General features: G+C 48.0%; 1 protein-coding gene across 1 annotated transcript in view; it reads left to right on the top strand.

Annotated features, from left to right (window-relative positions):
- The window catches only part of LOC138249717 (ecto-ADP-ribosyltransferase 5-like), a 65456-nt gene that overhangs the window by 28497 nt on the left and 13348 nt on the right, over nt 1-23611 (top strand). The window contains exon 2 of the mRNA XM_069203737.1: nt 17640-17726. Coding sequence (XP_069059838.1) covers nt 17664-17726 — 63 coding nt within the window. The 5' untranslated portion in view covers nt 17640-17663. The remainder of the gene's footprint in view (nt 1-17639; nt 17727-23611) is intronic.

Raw genomic sequence — 23611 nt, 5'->3', positions numbered from 1 at the left:
TGCGTGCAAAGTCAGCTGAATGAGAGTGTACTCACCCCCTTGTGTCTGCTGTGATGCCCTCAAGCGCCCATCCAATTCCGGGTAGGCCACCGCCAGGATCCTGAACATCATGGGGGTCATGGTTCGACGGGCACCCCTCCCACGTTGGGAGGCCATCCCCAGCTGAGCCTCCACCGTCTTCTTGCTCCAGCAGCGAATGTCCTCCCATCTCTTCCAGCAGTGGGAGCTCCGTCTGTGGTGGACCCCCAGGGTCCGGACGTCCTTGGTGATGGCACGCCAAATATCCGTCTTCTGGTGGGCGCTGACCTACATGAAATGTACAGGGTACGAAGAGAAGTCATTACCAACTGCGCCGTCAAGGTGAGTGGCCCCCATCCCTGCCCTTACCATGTGGCACATGCACCCACCGTCTTTCATGCACGCATAACTCTGCCCCCTTCCTTCTTACAACCAGCCCTCTCCACACAGGCATAGCCCATACAACATGCTCCCTGTGAACTTACCTGTTGTTCTGGAGGACCCCATCGACGAGCTTCTCCAACTCCTCCGATGTGAAGGCAGGGGCCCTTTCCCCAGACGCACGAGCCATTGTCTCTTCCAGACCGAGGTCACAGCAGCACTTGCAGTGTAGGACCTCGCCTGTCGAAGATCAGGTATCGAGTGATTAAACAGCTAGAAAATGGCGGCCACGTCCGCGGCGGAGCGTACCATCACCGCCGGTGTACATCGTCATTGGCTCCTGGGACCCATAGGGTCCAATATTAACCAATGCAGTGTACAACGCCAGCGCAGTTACCTCACATCCCATTGTCCCACTTTAGAGGTCAGGCAGCACCCATTTCAGGGGCCCACATGGCCTAATTACCAACTGCGTCACACATACCTAGGCCTAGTCTCAACACACATACAGGCCACATTTTGTGTATGAATGGTGTTCTGTGTAGACTGTGGGTACATACCTCTGAGTTGTTTAACTCTGTGCTCGCTGTTGTCCTTCATAGGCACCGTCCGCTGGGACATGTGAGGAGATGGCGGAATCCTCCGGTGTACTGATCGCTGGTGGACCTGTCGACAATGGAGGAAAGGAATTTGATTATCACCTACAGGTTTGACCGTGCCACAATCCAGGAACTGTGTACCCAGTTGGAGCCAGACCTGATTTCAGCAATCCGCCATCCCACAGGAATCCCCCCTCAAGTGCAGGTGCTATCAGTGCTCCATTTCCTTGCAAGTGGGTCTTTTCAAACAACTGTGGCCATGGCATCAGGGATGTCCCAGCCTATGTTTTCCAACGTATTGTCCAGAGTGTTGTCTGCCCTGCTGAAACACATGCAGAGCTACATCGTTTTCCCTCAGGTGGAGGATTTGCCTACAGTGAAAGGTGACTTCTATGCCCTTGGACATATCCCCAGCATCATAGGTGCCATTGATGGGACCTATGTGGCTTTGGTACCCCCACACAGGAGTGAACAGGTGTACAGGAACCGGAAGAGTTATCATTCGATGAATATACAGATGGTATGTTTGGCAGACCAGTACATCTCCCATGTGAATGCCATGTTCCCTGGCTCAGTGCATGACGCCTACATCCTGTGGAATAGCAGCATCCCTTATGTGATGGGTCCACTCCAGAGGCACCGTGTGTGACTATTAGGTGACTATGGTTACCCCAACCTTTCATGGCTACTGACCCCAGTGAGGAATCCCAGGACAAGGGCAGAGGAACGCTACAATGAGGCACATGGGCGAACTAGGAGGGTGATCGAGCGGACCTTCGGCCTCCTGAAGGCCAGGTTCAGGTGTCTGCATATGACAGGTGGATCCCTATTCTACTCACCAAAGAAGGTGTGCCAGATCATCGTGGCCTGCTGTATGCTTCACAACTTGGCTTTGGGACGACAGGTGCCTTTTCTGCAGGAGGATGGTCCAGATGGCGGTATTGTGGTAGCTGTGGAGCCTGTGGACAGTGATGAGGAGGAAGCAGAGGAAGAAGACATGCAGAACAGGAACTCAGTTATCCAGCAATATTTCCAGTGAAACACAGGTGAGAATACATTCCTGCCTACTACATGTACTTTTACACTTCTACCTCTCTCCTGTCAGTCGATTTCACCCAGTGTTTGGTCACTGAGTTGTCACTTTCCCTTACGGTTTCACAGGCGTGGGTCCCAACGTGTGTCATCTGCTTAGATTCCTCATGCACTAGAGCTGTGTGACATAGGTATGTTGACAATGGAATGGACATTGCTATTTTCCTCTGTTTTTGCAAATACACATTTGTGAAAGCACAGACTGACTCCAGATTGTTTTGTGATTCAAGGGTGTTTATTTAAGTGCCAAATAGTGGAGGTGGTTGTAAAATGGTGAGGGGTGATGGTGGAGGAATGTCCATGGCAGAGTCCAGTCTATTAGTCTCACCGGTGCATTGCCCATATGAGCATAGGAAGTGGAGCTGGGGCAGTTTAAAAATGGACAGGGTGACAAAGTGGGACAGTGGGATGACAATCAGGGTGGTCTCATTTATTGGCGGGGGTCTTGGCATCGTGCTCTGTCTTGTTCCTGGATCTCAGGGACCGTTTGCGGGGTGGTTCTCCATCTGCAGGGGGTGGGGTGCTGGTGTGGTGGTCCTGTGGCGGGGTGTCCTGTCCACTAGCGCCGGCGGAGGGCAGTTCATCGTCCATGCTAGTGTCAGGGGCCCCTTGTAGTCCCACAGTGTCCCTCCTGGTGTTGAGTACTTCCTTCAGCACCCCTACGATGGTGCCCAGGGCAGAGCTGATGGTTCTGAGTTCCTCCCTGAAGCCCAAATACTGTTCCTCCTGCATGCGCTGGGTCTCCTGAAACTTGGCCAGGACCGTTGCCATCGTCTCCTGGGAGTGGTGGTATGCTTCCATGATGGAGGAGAGGGCCTCGTGGAGAGTGGGTTCCCTTGGCCTGTCCGCCCCCTGTCGCACAGTAGCCCTCCCAGTTCCCCTGTGTTTCTGGGCCTCCGTCCCCTGGACTGTGTGCCCACTGCCACTGCCCCCAGGTCCCTGTTGTTGTTGGGGTGGTGGGTTATCCTGGGTTCCCTGTAGTGGTGGACACACAGCTGATTGATGTGTCCTGGGTACAGAGGTATGGGCCTGCTGGGTGGGTGCTGTGCTGGTGTTTCCAGAGGGGGGAAGGTCTGTGGTGGCCTGTGCCTGTGTGAGGGGAACCAACTGTTTCTGAGGCCCACGATGGTCCAGGCTGGTCATCTAGATCCAGGTGGGCAGAGGTGCTCTCATCACTGTGGGCCTCTTCTGTGGGTGGAGTGGAGATGTCTGGACCCTCCTGTCTGGTGCCGTTGGGTAGTGGTCCTTCAGGGGTGTAAAGGCATGATTATTGCATCTGTGTGTGTCATGGTGTGCAATGGGTGAGTGATAGTGTACCCCAGTGCTGGCATTCCTGTGTGTGAGCTTGTGTGATGATGGTTTAGGGGGGTGTATGGATATGTGCAGTGGGCATGCTTTAGTGATGGGTGTCCATGCGTTGTTGTTGCATGCAGGGCTTGGTGTTGGGATGTGTGGTTTATGATATTGGTACATTTGTGAGGAGTTGGAGTGATAGGGGTGGGGGCGAGGGTGGATGTATGTGATAGCATGCAGGTAGGGTGGGGAGGTAATAGTTAAGATTTGACTTACCAGGTTCCATTCCTCCACCAACTCCTGCGAGGCCCTCAGGATGCAGAATCGCCAAGATCTGCTCCTCCCATGTTGTTAGGTGTGGGGGAGGAGGTGGGGGTCCGCCGCCAGTCCGCTGAACCCCCTGGTGGTGTCTTGAGACCACAGAATGCACCTTCCCCCATAGGTCGTTCCACCTCTTCCTGATGTCCTCCCGATTTCTTGGGTGTTGTCCCACTGCGTTGACCCTGTCGACTATTCTTCGCCATAGCTCCATCTTCCTTGCAATGGAGGTGTGCTGCACCTGTGATCCAAATAGCTGTGGCTCTACCCGGATGATTTCCTCCACCATGACCCTGAGCTCCTCCTCCGAGAACCTGGGGTGTCTTTGCCGTGCTATGGGGTGGTGTAGGTGATGTGTGGGGTGGTGTGTGTGGTGATGAGTGTGGGGATATGTAGTGGTGTGTAGTGTGAGGTGCGTGGAAGTTGTGTGGGTGATGGTGTTGTGTGCCTGTGGATGGTAGTTTGTTGATGGTGGTGTCTCTCTCTGGCCTTCTCTCTGTAATTGTGGTTGTAGGGGTTTGTGGGTGATGTGGGTGTGTGTTTTATATTGTATTGGGTGTGTGGGAGTGGTGTGTGTATGTGTCTCAGGTGTGTGTATTTCGAATTGCCTAATGTGGCTGTGTTTTGTAAGAGTGTGTGTATTTTGAGCGCAGCAGTGTGTACCGCCAATGGAATACCGCGGTTGAAAGACCGCCACGTGGAGTCGTGTGTTGTGATAGTATGGGCGTATTTCTGTTGGTGTGACGGTGGAGGTTTTGTTTTCGGCAGTTTATCACTGACCTTTGGTGTGGCGGACTTGTGTGGGTGTCTGAATTTTGTCGGATTCCGAGATTTGGGTCATAATAGCTGTGGCAGAATTCCACATCCGCGGCTGTTTGTTGGCGGTCTTCTGCACGGCGGTAAGCGGCTTTTACCACCAATGTTGTAATGACCGCCCTAGTAATGTGTTTTAAATGTCCTGACAGTGAAATACTGTCAAATGTGTTTCTCACTGTTGCAGGGCCTATCTCTCTCATATGTTAACATAGGGGCTACCTTTAAAAATGATTAAAGTATAGATTTCCTTTTTAGCAGATAGATATGTGGAGTTTGGGGTCTCTGAGCTCACAATTTAAAAATACATCTTTTAGTAAAATTGTTTTTAAGATTGTGTGTTTGAAAATGCCACTTTTAGAAAGTGGGCATTTTCTTGCTTAAACTATTCTGTGACTCTGCCTGTTTGTGAATTCCCTGTCTGGGTCAGTTTGACAGTTGGGCTGTTTGCATCTCTCTCTAGACAGTTATACAAAGGGAGCTGGGGTGTAGCCTGCATATCCTTATGAGCCATCTGTGCTATGAGGGAGGGAAGGAGGGGTCACTTACACCTGAAAGGGCTTTGCCTGCCCTCACACAATGCAGTCTCCACCCCCCTGGTGAGTGTCTGGGGCCTGGCATGGGCAAGGCAGGATTTCACAAACAAGAGAGACTTTCCTTTGAAGTAGGCCTACTTCAAAAGCAGAAATGATTAAAAGAAGGACACCCAAACCCCTGAAAAATTAGATCACTTCTGGAAATCAAGAGGAACTTCTGCCTGGAAAAGAGCTGAGGAGAAGTGCTGCCCTGCTTGAGATTGTGCTTTGTGGAGCTATCGTGGAGTTGCTGCTTCTGCCTGTGCAAGGGGACAAAGGCTGGACTTTGTGTGCCTTCGTGCTTGTGAAGAAATCTCCAAGGGCTTGTCCTGAGCTTCCCTCCTATTGTTGAAGTCTCAGGGCCATCCAAGACTTCTCCTGCCAGCACCTGACTCTCTTCTGAGACTCCTGTCCTGCCAAGTGGTGCCCAAGTCAGTTCCTGGGGCTTGGAAGGTGAAGCTGGCAGACCAAGACTGAAAATCCACGCACAGACCGCTGTGCAGGGAAAATATCAAGGCACCTTCTGAGAAGTGGCTGAAAAACGATGTGCCACCAGCTTCGCGGCAGAAATCGACACTCTGCCGGCATCGTGGCTGGAAGACCGACGCACGCAGCTGGAGAAATGACACGCAACACCCGCTGACAACATTGCAACCCACATTGCGCAGTTTTGCTGATACCGTGTGGCAGGATTTTTGACACAAACCTTGCTGGGCATGGAAAAACAATGCAATGCCTGCCCGGACCCGAGTGCTGCCTTGATCGACGCATCGCTCCCCTGTGAGGAAAAAACTACGCATGCCGACCCGACCGGCAAAGGAGAAACGACACACCGTCTCGCTTGCAGGTGGGAAATCGACGCATTGCTTTCCATTTTCGACGCCCACTTGCCTGTGCATGTTAGTTTGACGCTACCCAGGTTCTTTTCACCGCTTACAGTGTTTTACCTGTTTTACCAAGGATTTAGGACTCTTTTTGCTTTTTAATTAAAAATGTGACTTGTGGATGTTGGATTTTTGTCGTTTTGGTCTTGTTTTGTTTAGATAAATATTTTCTATTTTTCTAAACCTGTGTTGTGTCATTTTGTAGTGTTTTCATTAAGTTACTGTGTGTGTTGGTACACATACTTTACACCTAGCACTCTGAAGTTAAGCCCGCCTGCTTGTGCCAAGCTACCAAGGGGGCAAGCCGGGGTTAGCTGAGTGGGATTCTCCTTTACCCTGACTAGAGTGAGGGTCTTTGTTTGGACAGGGGGTAACCTTACTGCCAACCAAAGACCCCATTTCTAACAAGTAGTATTAATTTGCAAAATGTGGAAATTAGCTCTATCAGGTGTCACACTAAACACCTCCACTGAAGCTACGTCCCACTCCATCCCACTAAGGCCTGGTAGTTTTCCTTGGGAACTCATGATAGTCATGTACAAAACAATGGCCTTGAGTCCCTGCCCTGGGATCACTTTAAATGTATTTTTGCTGCACCCACTTTTCTTCATCTCCGCAGCAGAAGCCTTGATGGCAGATTTCTCAAATTAGTGCATGTAGGCAGGGCTCTATGTTTCTAGTCCTTGTCTTTTACAAATCATTCTATCAGGCGACTAGCAACCCCACGTGCTAAACCCAAGTCACAAACAGAGGAGGTCATGCACTCAGATTAATAGAACAAGCTGACCCAGCGGTGACCATAGGTTTAGCTTGGCTCTTAGAGTCCGTGCAAGAGCCAATTTATAAAAAATTTGGCCTGTACATTGAGCAACAAACAATATGTAAAAATATAATACAGTCTCTTCAAAATTAAAAATGTATTTCTTTAACATGTAGAAGCTTCTCACCTTAGTACATCAGATCCTATCACTGTAATTACTGCACAGACAGACATTTATTAAACATGATAGGCTTAAGAAAAGTTCATTTCCCCTGCCCATGACAATTCTATTATTGAGCTAGGAGGCTAGGCAGAGACATAGCCTAGATTCTTATTATAGATGGAACAATGTTATAGCCTGTAAAATTGAACATAGGAGGTGCTTGTACAACATACATTCTGAAGTCAGGTATTTAAAAGTGCACCTATATGTGATAATAAAGAAAAAAAGGCTCTGTGAATCTAAATATGTGATTAGGATCACACAGTTTGAACAATCAGAGAAGACAATATTGATTCCAGATTATCTGCATTCACATTCTGAAATTCAGCCACCAGATTGGTATCTCTGTCTCTCCATCTTCTATTTACTTTAGCCATTTTGCTTTTCATGTGTGGCTCACAACGAGAAAACACACAAAGAGATAGCAGACCTGCATAGGAAATTAGCATCTTTCTGACATAGTTAGCCCCACTTTTTGCCTGGTGTCAGTGTGTTTAGACTGTAGTACACTGGGATCCTGCTTGATCAGGACCCCAGTGTCTGTCCTCTCCCCTCTAAATGTGGTTGCTTGTAAATTTTTACACCCCATAATTGGCATAGTGGTGCACCCATGTAAGTCCCTAGTATATGGTACTTAGGTACCCAGGGCATTGATACACTAGGGGTCTCCCACGAGCTGCAGCATTGATTATGCTTCCCAAAGAAGCCCATGCAAACTGTGTCTGCAGGCCTGCCATTGCAGCCTGCGTGAAACGGCGCATGCACCTTTCACTAAAGATATAGGGCTTGCCTTATAGCGCAGTCCCTGCACTTAGATAATGTGAGTCACCTTCCTCTTTGTCCCTCCTTTTTGACTTTTGTTTCCTTACACGGAGCAGGGACCAAGTACTGTATTTTACACTTTGATTCTTTATCTCTTCGTTTGGGGGACTACTTTATTATTTCTTTCCTGCTCGTGTTACAACGTGGGTGCTTCAGGCCAGTAGCTGCCTGTATTTTATTCGATCATTCGTCCCTCCCACCTCCTCCCATGCCAGAAAAGACCAGCAGTTGTGCTCCGATTAGAGCTGCTGTGACGGGGTGCTCTGCTGCTCGGTGAGTGCAGGTGCGCTCTCATGTTAAAGAGAAGTGGAAGCAGGCTCTGCAGGGCAAATACAGTTGCAAAGTTTTATTTGCTATAGATAACTTGTTAACTTGACAAGTATTATTTTCTCACTTTGCCTGCATGCCTTCCTCTGTAACAAAACACAAGACTGGCAAATGGCAGAGGAAAGTGTGCGGGCAAAGTGAGAAAAGAAGACTTGACAAAATAAATAAAAGAGTTAACTATGGACAACAAAACTTTGTAACAAAACACAAGACTGACAAATGGCAGTTATTTTTTTTATTTATTTTGCCTTGTCTTCATTTTTCACGCAGCAGACATATGGGTCCAAGCCTCTGCTGTGGATTCCTTCGGCACAGCCTGTCTCCTCCCAGGCACATCTGTAGGCACTCTGAGCATGTAGGCTGCCTCTCCCAAACCAGCACAGCCAAAATTAGAGGGCAGCAAAAACACGTTCTGACTGACGCGGCAGCCAGATTCCCAAGAACGCTGAATTAAATATCTGTTCTATTGCCTAGCTTTGCCGTAAAATCTTCGTGTTTACTCTGTTATAATCGGGTCATCTTCAAGGAAAAGAAGAGGAAGCTGCAAAACGTCCACCATGCAGCAGCTCTGTTTCTCAATTATAACAAAGCCCAGTGTAGCAACAGAAGTGATTCCCCACCACCTCCCTCAGCTCTGGCCCTGGAAGAGGCAGTGTGAGTGTGTGATTACACACGCAGCCTTACAGTAATGTCTTTCCTGCCTCGCAGAAACTCCTACCAAGCACAGAGCTTCAGAGACGAGATACAGATTTCCACCAGCTTCAGCTAAACTAGCTTCCATGTCTGCGTCTGCACAGACACTGCAGAGAGGAAATAAATGCAAGGACCTAATCCTGACAACCATCTATTTTCTCCCATTATCATTTCACCTATCTTACGTAAATAACTTCTCTTCATTCCTTTGTCTCTATTCCAAGGGCCCAGTCCTGCTGGTCCTCAAAACATGCATGGGCCACCGTCTCCATCCTCACCACCTTCCACCTTGTATTGCTCTTCCGTGTTGTTTTTTATTTTTAATGCGTTCACCCAACTTTTTATTTTTGTAGGCACAGGGAGAGCCGAGTCCTGTTATACATCCAGAACCATCCTCTCATTCACCAACAACCTGCCTTCCCATTTACCACCCCACCTGCCCTCCCGTTCACCACCCCCACCCAATTGCCAAAGGCAATAGCTCGCCCATAAGCGAGACCTACTGCTTTTGACAATGTTTGTTACTTATAGTAAAGGGTGTTTTATTCCTTGAGAAACATGTTAAACACATACAAAGACATCAGCACTGTCTCCCTGTGATCTTTTTCTAAACTTTCAATCTCTTACTTCTTCTTATAAAAGGCTCCTTCAGGTTGAAGATATGAGAAACAAGCACAGCACAGATTCTGTACAGGGAAAATAAATATGCCATTATGCAGTGTGTAATTTGTAGTATAAACACAAGCTAAGCAGTGCAACTTCAAGTGTTGACTTTCAAGGTGGATAAAATTAGAATGTCTGGTAACCTGCAAATAGATTCCTGCTTTCATTAGTGAACACCAACAGTCCAATAAATATGCTTACAATTATAAACTCCTCTTCCTTGGAGTTAGAAATGGGAGTTCTAGTTGGCTAGGGTACGCACCTAAGCCAGGCAGAAACCACCAGTCTAGTCAGGGCGAGTAATTTACACAACCAAGATAACCCCGGGCTCACCCCCTTGGTAGCTTGGCAGGAGCAGTCAGGCTTATCCCAGAGGCAATGCGTAAAGTGTTGCACAACAGACAACACACGTAACCCAATAAATACCCCACAAAGAAAACTCCACCACAAGTTAAACAAAAATAAACTGTATTGCACAAAACATCATTAGGTCAAACACGACATGTATCAGTAATAGCCTGCTACAGAAGTAGTTGTCAGAGCATCACACAAGTTATTAGTACTCTGCAAAAGCAAGCAGTAGTCAGGTAAACACATAGGTTACTCATATCCTGCAACACAAGCCGTAGTCAGGTCATCGTTAGCACCAAAAATGCACATGTCATCATAAACACACCCTCCTCCTGCATATGAGACAGACCCTGAAAATATGTAGGTCACCCCAACATGGCAAGTATGACATGTAACAGAATCAGGTCATAGAAAAAAGACATGTAGCATAACAAGGAGGGCAGAAGCATACTGGTGAGATATAGCTTCTACAAGGATCACCAACACATCCTACACGAAGGTTGCAGCGTAGCTGCACTTCTTTTAGATGGTATACAGTAAATGGAAAGCCACTACAAAGTACAAAGCCTCCTGCGCTCTTTACACATGAGGGGTAGCAAACAACAACACCCCCCTGTCCGGTACTGGAGCTCCTGCGGTCCTATTATAACCAATGGGGTGCTTTCCAGAATTTTACTACCAGGATCAGGGACCTCCGTCAAGGCTCGTCACGCCTTTCGGCTATCTGCATGGTCAATGCACCCCACAGGTAGTGGGGGGCAGAGGAGGCCCACACACCTACTTCGCAGGTGGGAAGGTCTCTCCTAGCTTCCCCGCATATGCCAACGACAATAGGACAGCCACCCATGCTGGTTGGGAGACCTCATTGGGTCTCCTCTTGTAAAATAATGCCAGGCCATGGGGGCCACCGCAGGTTCTCCCTCTCGGGGAGGTAGTATCAGGCTGAGCGAGCTTCCTAGTTCTAGCATGCATGCATGGCCTCTCTGGAAGCGGTCTTTCTTCCCGGGGGGGATGGACGCGCTCGCCTGTTACGGTAGCTGACCCTCTCCTGGATGGGAAATGGGAAGGTTGGTGCGAGCCTCCTGGCTCGGGGGCCTGGCACCCAGCACTCCTGTTTCCTTCAGGTCCCCGGCGGCACTTTCAGCACGCACCCGCCCTCAACCAGGACAGTTTCAGCATGGAGTTGCCTCTGGCACGGGGCCAGCCGCTACCTGCGGCCGCTCTTGCTGCCTTGGGCCCCAAGTCAGGGCTTCAACGAAGGTGCAAGAAATCCACCACACCTGCCGGGTGTGCTCAGCCTGAGCAGCTCCTCTGTTTGGAGGCGGTCTCGCCTGGACGAGGTTCCCCTCCTGGGGGGTTATGGCTCCACAGGGCTCTTGCGCCCTTCCCGTTCTGCCGACCTAAGTGCTCCACACGTTCCTCACGAGTGAACAGGAAAGTGCCCAGCACACGCTACCTAGTTTTAAGTGAGCGCCTCTCGCCCATACTCCTTCTGCACACAGTGCTTCCCCAGCGCTGACGAGGCACTACACAGTGCAGGAATGATGAGAGCGCTCCTCACGCGCTCTATTCTAGAAAACAGGAGGCAGAAGGCACATAACACAGCCCCTGGAGAACAACTGGGGAACACTCAGGGCAGGAGGGCCAGCAGCAGCCCAGCACATAAGGCAGTGGGTCCCACTCAGTATCTCTTCTTGTCTACTAGTTGGGGGACAGCTGCCTGTACTTATACTCATTCTGCCCAGTCTCTAAAAGGGTGGAGAAGGGGTTCCAACCAACACTAACCAGGAATGTCCCCTTTCTCCTCCAGCACTGTCTCCAGACTTCAGTAGGGGGTAAACAAGCCTTTTGTCGGAGGCCAGGGCACAGATTTTACAGAAGCATGTGTGCCCCACCTCTACCTCTCACAGCCCAGGAAGACCACTCAGTATGCAGATGTACTCCTGTTACACCGCCACACTCCCTGTGTGATGGCTGTCTGGAAAGTATGCACAAAGCCTGCTATCACTCTACCCCAAATGTGGATTGAAGTCAAGCTGCAAAGGCACCAGAATTATAAGCACAGAGAAATGCCCATGTTCTAAAAGTGGCATTTCTACAATGGTAATAAAAAATATACCTACACCAGTAAGCAGTATTCCTCACTACCATTCCAACCATACCAAACATGCCCACGCCACCCCTCATAGATCAGACAATACCACTTAGCCATATGAAAGGTCATTTCCAATGCAATCCTATGAGAGAGGCAGTACTCACAGCAGTGAGAAACCAAATAGGCTGTTTGTCACTACCAGGACAGGCCACACAACAAGGCATGTGTCCTGCCTCTTACCTACACAGCACCCTGCCCATAAGGCTGCTTGGTCCTACCTTAAGGGTGAGGGATGTGTAGTAAAAGAGAAGTTCCGGGCCTGGCAAGTAAATATAGATGCCAGGTCCATGTGGCAGTAAACTGTGCATGCAAGCCCTGTGGTAACAGTCCTGAGACAGGTTTGAAAGACTACTTCTGTGGGTGGTGCAAGCTGCGCTGCAGGCCCACTAGTAGTGTTTAATTTACAGGCCCTGGGTACAAGGGATACCACTGGACAAGGGACCTACAGGCAAATTAAATAAGCCAGTCAGGTGTAAGACAATCGTACCAAGTTTAGAAGGGAGAGCACATGCACTTTAGCACTGATCAGCACTGATAAAGTGCCCAGAGTCCTAGAGCCAACAAAAAGAAGTCTGAAAAACAGGAGGAGGAAGGAAAAATGTTTGGGGATTACCCTTTATAAAAGGCCAGGTTCAACTCTTGGCTAGGGAAAAGGAATGCCCACTGCAATGCTGTCACAATAAGGTGTGGTGAAAATGTGTTCTCCTGTTATTTTGTTTAAATAGGAATTTTAGTTGTGGTCTGTGACCTGTCTTTTACATTGTCTGACAGCAGGCACTGTGAATTCACAACAAAACTGAAATATGACATTACAGTAGAGTAGCTGTGACATTTTCTTAGCACAGAGGAACAGCATTGCCACAACTAGACCATAATATATGTATATATACTTGTATAGAATTATATATGGGTATCTGTCTGTAAAAACGTTGTTTTCCATCAAGGGGTTCATTAAACGCAACTAAAAAGTTGCAATTATTTCACCTTAAGGTGGAAACTCTCCATTATTGACAGCTAGTCATATACAAATTTGTGTTGTGTATGGCCCTCAAAACACACTTTCCCTGCTGAGCCAATTTCATGGAGCAGCTTTACAGAGGGAGAGTAGTCCTTTCCCCAGTCTGCTATAGAGTAGAAATGGCATATGCCTAGAGTCCAGACACTCCCCTACCCACCCAGCCATACACTGGCTGTCTCTTCTATCCCCCACCGAAATGTAAAAAAAAAATAAACCTTGGATCCTGCCATGCTCCATCACCTACCTCAGCATTACCCGCTTCTTCTTCATCCAAGTACAAACAAGCATTGGCAAAGCCAATATGTCTGTCATAGGCCGTCAGCCTTCTGGCAATTCTTGCTTTATTTTGCCATAGTTTTGTTTGCAGAACGTTGTTATTCAGGAAGCTGTTGGGCCCGCAACTTTCTAAAACAATTAATAAAGGGAAAAATGTTGTTTTGGTCTCAAAAAAAGCACACATTACTGTAGTACTTCATGGCATTGTATTGAAGTACTTTGAGTATGAAAGTGTGTGTGTGGGAAGAGCAGCATGCTGTAACTCATAGTGAGGTCCGCCAATGGCTGAAGTGGGAGACACAGCACCTCTCGATGCATGTCGGAGTGGGCGACACATCACCTCTCGATGCATGCTGGAGTAGGCGACACATCACCTCTCGATGCATGCAGGAGTGGGCGACACATCACCTTTCGATGCATGCTGGAGTGGGCGACACATTACCTCTCGATGCATGCTGGAGTGGGCGACACATCACCTCTCGATGCATGGTTGAGTGGGTGACAAATCACCTCTCAATGCATGCTGGAGTGGGCGACACATTACGTCTCGATGCATGCTGGAGTGGGTGACACATTACTTCTCGATGCATGCTGGAGTGGGTGGAAGAAAAATGTGAACGACACAGTCACAGACTAGCGGAGGAAGTCTGGCTGAAAATACCTTAAAGTAACTATCATGCACATCATTTTAGTAAAATCAAAAGGTCTTGGCCAACACTGACTTCAGAAGGCCAATTGTTGTGGCATTAGCTGACATCCTCTTGCCTTTGAGAGAGAAGGCAAGAAGAAAATAAAAAGGAGGTAAAAAGAGACAAAGAAAAAAGACAGAAAGAAAAAAGAGTGAACAAATGAGAGAGAAAGAGAGGGCGAGAGAGGAAGGCAAAAAAGAGAGGGAGATGAGAAAGAAAGAGGAAAGAAGGATAGAATAAAGGAAAGTGGGACTGAAAGAAAGGAGAAGGAAAGAAAGAGGAACTAAAATCAAAAGGTCTTGGCGAAAGCCAGACCTAAAACCTACCTGCCTTCCTTCGCCTGCCCCTCACCACCCTCACAAACACTCCTCCCACGCCATTTCACCCCAATATTTAAAAAGCACACAGCAGATGAGAGATGGCCACTCATCACCTCATGCTTGCCCAGCAGCCCTGCCGTCCTGGGAGAGGGGCACAGAGCCTGCCACAGCAGCATCCTTAGAGCCCAGGTGTCACTGCCCTCCTGGGAGAGGGGCACAGAGCCTGCCACAGCAGCGTCCTTAGAGCCCAGGTGTCACTGCCCTCCTGGGAGAGGGGCACAGAGCCTGCCACAGCAGCATCCTTATAGCCCAGGTGTCACCGCCCTCTTGGGAGAGGGGCACAGAGCCTGTCAGGGCAGCATCCTTAGAGCCCAGGTGTCACTTCCCTCCTGGGAGAGGGGCACAGAGCCTGCCAGAGCAGCGTCCTTATAGCCCAGGTGTCACCGCCCTCCTGGGAGAGGGGCACAGAGCCTGTCAGGGCAGCATCCTTAGAGCCCAGGTGTCACTGCACTCCTTGGAGAGGGGCACAGAGCCTGCCACAGCAGCGTCCTTAGAACCCAGGTGTCACTGCCCTCCTGGGAGAGGGGCACAGAGCCTGCCACAGCAGCGTCCTTAGAGCCCAGGTGTCACTGCACTCCTTGGAGAGGGGCACAGAGCCTGCCACAGCAGCGTCCTTAGAGCCCAGGTGTCACTGCCCTCCTGGGAGAGGGGCACAGAGCCTGCCACAGCAGCGTCCTTAGAGCCCAGGTGTCACTGCCCTCCTGGGAGAGGGGCACAGAGCCTGCCACAGGAGCGTCCTTAGAGCCCAGGTGTCACTGCCCTCCTGTGAGAGGGGCACAGAGCCTGTCAGGGCAGCGTCCTTAGAGCCCAGGTGTCACTGCTCTCCTGGGAGAGGGGCACAGAGCCTGCCACAGCAGCGTCCTTAGAGCCCAGGTGTCACTGCCCTCCAGGGAGAGGGGTACAGAGCCTGCCACAGCAGCGTCCTTAGAGCCCGGTGTCACTGCACTCCTGGGAGAGGGGTACAGAGCCTGCCACAGCAGCGTCCTTAGAGCCCAGGTGTCACTGCCCTCCTGGGAGTGGGGTACAGAGCCTGCCAGGGCAGCATCCTTAGAGCCCGGTGTCACTGCCCTCCTGGGAGAGGGGAACAGAGCCTGTCAGAGCAGCGTCCTTAGAGCCCAGGTGTCACTGCCCTCCTGGGAGAGGGGCACAGAGCCTGCCACAGCAGCGTCCGTAGAGCCCAGGTGTCACTGCCCTCCTGGGAGAGGGGCAGAGAGCCTGCCAGGGCAGCATCCTTAGAGCCCAGGTGTCACTGCCCTCCTGGGAGAGGGGCACAGAGCCTACCACAGCAGCATCATTAGAGCCCAGATCTCACTGCCCTCCTGGGAGAGGGGTACAGAGCCTGCCAGGGCAGCATCCTTAGAGCCCGGTGTCACTGCCCTCCTGGGAGAGGGGCACAGAGCCTGCCAGGGCAGCATCCTTAGAGCCCGGTGTCACTGCCCTCCTGGGAGAGGGGCACAGAGCCTGCCACAGCAGCATCCTTAGAGCCCAGGTGTCACTGCCCTCCTGGGAGAGGGGTACAGAGCCTGTAAGAGCAGCATTCTTAGAGCGCAGATGTCACTGCCCTCCTGGGAGAGGGGCACAGAGCCTGCCACAGCAGCGTCCTTAGAGCCCAGGTGTCACTGCCCTCCTGGGAGAGGGGTACAGAGCCTGTAAGAGCAGCATTCTTAGAGCCCAGATGTCACTGCCCTCCTGGGAGAGGGGTACAGAGCCTGCCACAGCAGCGTCCTTAGAGCCCGGTGTCACTGCCCTCCTGGGAGAGGGGCACAGAGCCTGTCACAGGAGCGTCCTTAGAGCCCGGTGTCACTGCCCTCCTGGGAGAGGGGCACAGGGCCTGCCAGGGCAGCATCCTTAGAGCCCAGGTGTCACTGCACTCCTGCAGAGCCGAGCAGTGGAAGACAACCTGTGGCTTCTCATAGATCTGTCATCAGAACAGTGGAAAGTTAGCTTTCAAGGGCAGTTTCTGTCATCCGACTGACATCATACATGTCAAGATAGTTAGTCACATGTTTTATTCAGGGACTGCAGGTTTTCCTACACAATCTATACATTTGTGCAACCAAGGTATGGTATGGTATGTTTTGGAATGGTATGTCATAGTATGTTATGGTATGTTTTGGTATGGTATGGAATGCTATGGTATGTATGTTATGTTATGGTATGTTGTGTTTTCGTATGGTATGGTATGTTATATGGTATGTTTTTGTATGTTATGATATGTTTTGTTATGTTATGTTATGTAAGGTATGTTATGTTGTGTAATGGTATGTAATGGTACGGTATGCTATGCTATGTTAGGGTATGTTATTGTATGTTATGCTTTGTTATAATATGTTATGTTTTGTTATGTTATGGTATGTTATGGTATGTATGTTTTGGTATGTTATGATATGTCATGGTATGTATGTTATGCTAAGGTATTTTATGTTGTGTTATATTTTGTAATGGTATGGTATGTTATGGTATGGTATGTTATGTATGGTATGGTATGTTATGGTATGATATGTCATGTTTTGGTATGGTATGGCATGGTATGTTATGGCAATGGTGTGTTATCGTATGGTATGTTTTGGTACGTTATGGTATGTTATGGTAAGGTATGTTATGGTGTGTTATGGAATGTAATGGTATGGTATGTAATGGTATGTAATGGTATGGTATGGTATGCTATGCTATGTATTGGTATGTTATATTTTGTTATGTTATGGTATGGTGCAGTGTGTTATGTTTTGTTATTATATAATATGTTTTGTTATGTTATGGTATGTTTTGTTATGGTGTTATGTTATGCTATGGTACACCATGTCGTGTCATACTATGCTATACTATCCCATGTCAAGCCATGCAATGTCCTGTCACGTCATTTTGATTAGCAGAAGGTGTCCTGTCATAAGAACGACAGAGGTTACGTGTTTTGCAAGATATACTAAGCATTTTTAATCCCGCCTCTCAAGCATCATAATATTAGACAATGTAGGCTAGCTTTTAATGGCCTGTTACAGTTATCAGATGGTGAGATTATCTTGCACGTCGGCTCCTTTTTGAGCTCTCCTGTTGGGGCTTGTAACAGAATGCACTTTTAATTAAGCTGACATTATTGTTCTTAACTATGTGCATGTAGTTTTATTGTTGTAGCTGAATAACCTTGTTCTTTTTAGTTGTATTAATATTACTAATGATTTTAAATGTACATGCATTGTTTTTACTTTTACGGATGCTTTTTGCTCCCCAATAAAGATACTCTGACTTGACTTGGCACCGACTTCATGATCTGTCTGCTTAATAGAAGTTCTGTTCACGTGTCCCCTGCAGGCTGGCTCCTGGCACCCGCTGAAGATGCGATGTCTGATCCTCACCTGCACTTACCTCTGTCTTTTCAGCGATCTGAGAAACACGGGGGTAAGATGTTCTTGTTTTTTTATTCCGTTACTTTAGTCTTTCACTGATTAGTCCTAAGTAAAATATTAACTCAAAACATAAACCTGGCCAAGATCATTCACCATGTTGTCCACAAGGGAGACCTTATGAACTTCTCTCAGCTCCCAGTGTCCTGTCTCAAATCCTCGTCGTCTTGGCTCTCTTTCCTTGCTCTTCCCCACCCCCTCAGTTTTACAACAATCTAAACAAAATGCATGCTCTACAAATAAAACAAGGGGAGTAAATATGTCCTGGCTGACTTCGAAGATAGTGCAGATGTCCACCTAAGACAAAATTGACCAGCCGGCAATCATGCCTTCCTCGCAGAGAGAGGAACCACTCAAACCTGAAACCCGACTGAAAAACTCACAATATGTCCCTAACTCCCCCATCCACCACCAAAAGTGTGTGTCCCTTAAATCTCTCAAGGTTGCTCAGAAACACACCTGTGACTCTGATTAGTTTTTATATTGTTTACCATACACTGAGGGCCCATATAACCTTCATCAAAGAGTTCACTGACTACCTAGTAGAACAGTTGTCACATTTCCAAAATATTCACTAAGGGGACTTTAACACCTTCGTTGTTAACCCTTTTTCCCCTCCCAGTGCTTTGGGATAGTTCGTGCTTAGTCCCCCATAACTGTTTGTCCACATAAGCTATCCACACCAAATGTGTGTCCTTTTTTCCCAACATCCTGGGAATTCTAAAGGTACCCAGAGTTTGTGGGTTCCCCTGGAGGAGACTGAGAAATTAGCCAAAATACAGCTAAAATTTAGTTTTTTCTGGAAAAATTGGCAAACATGCTGCAGAAAAATGTATCTGTTTTTTTCTTTGTAAATGACATCAACGAAGGATTTGTGGTGCTAAAATCACCATCGTCACAGCTTTCAGGAACAGGCACTCTTAAATCACAAAACCAAATTTTTCAAAACTGGTTCGGCATTTTACCGGGACATAGCCCATTTTTCCTATTTTTTGTGCTTTCAACCTCCTTCTAGTTAGTGGTAGAAATGGGTGTAAAACCAATGGTGGATTCCCGAAGGTATACATTTCTGAAAAGTAGACAAAATACTGAATTCAGCAAGGGTTCATTGCTGTAGATCCTTCAAGGTTTTCCAACAGAAAGTAGCATTTACAGCATGTAGGGAAACCTAGCACCTGTACAATTTGTAAAACGAGACACTTGGGGGAATCCAGGAGAGTGTGACTTGTGGGACACTTACCAAGTTCTGTCTCCCAGAGTCCTTTGTAAACCTCAAAATGTATCTAAAAACATATTTTCCTCATTTTTCCGTGAGGCAAAGTTCTGGAATCTGAGGAGAGCAATAAACTTCCTTCCACCCACAATTCCCCAAAGTCTCTCAATAAAAATGCTACCTCACTTGTGTGGGTAGGCCTAGTGCCTGCAGCAGGAAACGCCCCAAAATGCAATGCAGACACATCGCATTTTTGCAATGAAAACAGACTCGTTTTTTGCAAAGTGAATAGCTGTGGATTTGGGGTTCTAGCTCAGCTGGCACGTATGGAAACCTAGCAAACCTGTACATTTCTGAAAACTAGACACACAGGGGAATCCAGGATGGGGTGACTTGTGGGACTCTTGCCAGGTTCTGTCACCCAGAATCCTTTGCAAAACCTCTGACGTTGCATAAAATACACATTTCCCTCACATTTCCGTGATGCAAAGTTCTAGAATATGAGGGAAGCCACACACCTCCTTCCACCCAGCACTCCCCCAAGTCTCTTGATAAAAATGGTACCTCACTTGTGTGGGTAGGCCTAGCGCCCGCGACAGGAAACGCCTCAGAACACAACGTGGACACATAACATTTTTCCACTGAACACAGGCTAGTTTTTTGTAAAGTGCCTAGCTGTAGATTTTGGCCTCTAGCTCAGCTGGCACCTAGGGAAACCTAGGAAACCTGTAAAATTTTGATAACTATACAACTAGGGGAATCTAGCAAGGGGTGACTTGTGGGGCTCTCTCCAGGTTCTGTTACCCAGAATCCTTTGCAAACCTTAAAATGTGTCTAAAAAACACATTTTCCTCACATTTCTGTGATGCAAAGCTCTGGAATCTGAAGGGAGCCACAAACGTCCTTCCACCAGTATTCCCCCAAGTCTCCTGGTAAAATTGGTACCTACTTGTATGGGTAGCCTAGTGCTCGTAACAGGAAACGCAATGTGGGAACATCAGATTTTTCCACTGAAATCTGGCTTGTTTTTTGCAAAGTGCCTAGCTGTGGATTTTGGGCTATAGCTCAGGTGACACCTAGGGAAACCTAGCAAACCTGTAAATTTTTGAAAACTAGACACCTAGGGGAAAACAGTAGGGGGTGACTTTTGGTCACGAAGTTCTGTTCCCAGAATCCTTTGCAAACCTCAAAACTTGTCTAAAAAAGAATTTTTCTCCCATTTCTGTGATGGAAAGTTATGGGAACTGTTGGTAGCCACAAAATTCCTTCCACTCGGTATTCCCCCATGTCTCCTGATAAAAATGGTACCTCACCTGTGTGGGTGGAAATAGTGTCCGTGACAGGAACCGGCCCAAAACACAACATGTATGCAGCACATTTTTCCACCTAAAACAGACCTTCTTTTTCCAATGTGGGTAGCTCTAAATTTTGGACTCTACCTCAGCCGGCACCAAAGTAAACCTAGCCATCCTGTACAATTTTAAAACTAGACACCTATGGAAATTTAAGACGGTGTGACTTGCATGGATCCCATTAGGTTTTCTTACCCACCATGCCCTACAAAACTCACACTTTTCCTGAAATCACCCAGTTTCCTCACATTTCTGTGATGGAAACTTCCAGAATCTTCAGGAATTCACAAAATTCTCACCACCCAGCATCGCCCTTCCTGTGGCAATAAAAAACGAAGTCCCACCTGTGTGGCTGGGCCTACTGCTGCAACAGGAACAGATCAAACCAAGGACAATGTGAGTGCTTTTGTGGAGACAACTATTGACCACGGTTGGATCCGTTCCTGTCGTTGGCACTAAGCCCAACCACACAAGTGGGGGCAGAGTTTTTATTGGCTCAGGTTGGAGCAATGCATGGTGGTAGGAATTTTGTGGAGTCCTGTAGATTCCGGAAGTTTCCATCACAGAAATGTAGTGAAAATGCGTAATTTCAGGCAAAGTTGGAGTTTTGCAGGACAGTGTGGGTAAGAAAATGGTGTGGGCTACATTTGAAGCCCACCACCCTGGACTTCCCCAGATGTCTACTTTTCAGAAGTGACTGGGTCTGGTAGGTTTTTCTAGGTAGCAGCCTACCCAGGCACAATAAGTGCAGCCACTCACCATTGCAAGTGGGCCAATATGGACAATTAGCCGAGCTGTGGTGGCCCATATATGAAATCAACACCCAAAATAGTCAAATCTCCTTTTCCTTGCCATTGGGATGAAATACTTTAGTCAGCAGAGCAGGCAGAAAGACTGTGCCCATTTTGGGGGTTGGGGGGCATTGCCATGCCCATTCTAGCCAGCCCCCACCCCTAATAGTCCCTTGTGCCTAGTAGGCTTCTTGCCCACGCGGGAGGCGGGGGGACAGATCAGGGGCTATTGCTCATGTGCCCATTTTTTTAGAGGGTGGAGGCATTGCCATGCCCATACTAGGCAGCTCCCACCTCTACACCAATAAAAGAAAATATTCCCTGGTAGCTAGTGGGCTTTCTCCCCCCCTGGGGGGCAGATCAGAGGCTATTGCCTCCATCTGCCCTGGGGCAGAAAGACTGCCCACTTTTTTGGGGTGGGAACATTGATAAGGCCATCATGGCCAGCCCCCGTTCCTATCCTAATAATAAAAAAAAAATTCAGTGGTGTTCTAGTGGGAGGTCTGCCCCCCGGGGGGCAGATGGGGGGGTCTATTGCAGGGAGGACAGAAAGTCTTTACTCATTTATTTTACACTAACTAAAGAACAAAATGCCTGGTGCCTCAGTGGGCTTTCTGCCCCCCCCCAGGGGAGACAAATCTGGGCTATTGCCCCCATCTACCCCCCAGGAGGGCAGAAAGATTGACTATGCCCGAAAATATGGGGGAGCAAAAGCCCTTGCCCAAGTAGTCGTTATCCCCTTTCTGGTGCCTAGTGGAGCCGTGCATGATGATCGCCTTCCTTGGGCGATCCCCAAGGAGTGATCCACTTGGAAAGGGGAAATTCCCCCCTTTCCAACGATACCTCTCTCGCCTCCCTTGGTGCTCGAGGGGCTGAGATAGTCCCCTGAGCACAGAGCCAGGGAAAGTGAAATGAGCCGTTCGGCTCCTTTCACTTTTCTTTTCATTGAAATTACGTCAGCGTGCCACACATGATGATCGTCATTTCAGTGAAAACTAAAAACAGCCTGTTTTTGCAGAAAGGAAATCCCTTTGGTGCTTGCACTAGAGGGATTTCCTGCTTGTGTGCTGAGGACGGAACAGTTATGCCCTCAGCACAGAAAGGGTTAATATCAACTTGAAAAGCCCTATTGACGCATGCTAAGTTGCACTTGTGATGGCCCTCAAACACTTCAACATTCCTATAGCTGTGTTTATGACAAGATTCTAGACCTAGTCACCAATGAGACAAGAATAATACACTGCCAATAATCCCTAGAAGTAGAGCAGTGGCATCACCTAATGTTTCCTCTCACTGTCCACAAGTGGCATCTTAACTCCACACCAATCCTCTCCTGATTTCTGTTTCAAACGCTCAATCAAACAAGTATTCAGTTTGGAATGGTCAAGTATCTTATGCCTTTGACTTCACTCACAAGGTAAATTTCTTGGCTAAGATTTACTAAAAGTTTGCATCACCAGAAAAGTGACATAAGGTCATGCAAATCAAGGCAGAAATGGTATTTTGGTATTTTGGGACATAGATCTGCTCTCTCTTAGCACCTTGGTTTTATTTATAGCGTGCTAATTTACCCTTGCAGTGAGTGTGCTTTACGGAAATGTATAAATAAAATTAAAAAAATAAAACCCTTGTACTGTGGGGAGTCAATGTTGCATCCCCCAAGGGCGATTAGGCACAGTTCTGATGTGAGCTGTGGCAGGGATCCCAAAATGTCAGATGGGGCTTCTGCTGTTCTATAATGTACGTCCTACTATTGAGCTCAGTTGGAACCTATGCTGTTTTATAATGGAAATCATGCTGCTAAACTCAGATGAAATGTCTGTGGTTTTCAATGAAAGTCCTGCTGCTACACTCGGGTGGGACATCCATGTTTTACAGGTGAAGTCATGTTGCTACCCTCAGGTGAGACTTCAGCTAGTTTATTATGGAGCTCTCTTGTGGGACATCTGTTGTTTTACAATGGACATCCTGCTGCTACACTCAGGTGGGACGTCTGCTGTTTTACAAAGGACGTCTTGCTGCTACACGTTGGGACTTCTTTTGTTTTAGGGTGGAAGTCAAGTCTTGGTGCTGCACTCAGATAGGGATGCTGCTGTTTTACTGTGACTACACTCAGACTGGACTTCTGCTGTTTTATGACAGTCCTGCTACTGCACTCAGATGGGACTTCTGCTCTTTTTATGATGGATTTCCTGTTACTGTACTCAGGAGATACTTTGACTGTTTTAAGGTGGAAGTCCTCTTACTTATAATTTTGCCAGTGAATGTGTGACCATCTAAGAGGCAGTAGCACTTTCTATTCAATACAGGCAGCTTGCATTTCACTGTATTTTGTGCTCTAAACTGGGGCTGCAGAATTTTCCCCTCCAAATTAGATATCTCCGCCAGGGGGAGCGATTGGTAGACATTCCATTAAGCCATGTGTGGTGGAGTTTCTTCCATACAAGAAGGCAATGAAAATGTACCACCCAAAGCTGAGTATATTGTTAAAGCCCCTTACCATGTCTTCCTAACATGCTGGGGG

Source organism: Pleurodeles waltl, chromosome 8 (genome assembly GCF_031143425.1).
Source record: "Pleurodeles waltl isolate 20211129_DDA chromosome 8, aPleWal1.hap1.20221129, whole genome shotgun sequence".
Taxonomy (NCBI): Eukaryota; Metazoa; Chordata; class Amphibia; order Caudata; family Salamandridae; genus Pleurodeles; species Pleurodeles waltl.
The sequence above is the reverse complement of the archived record's forward strand: the minus strand, read 5'-3'. Positions and strand labels throughout refer to the sequence as shown.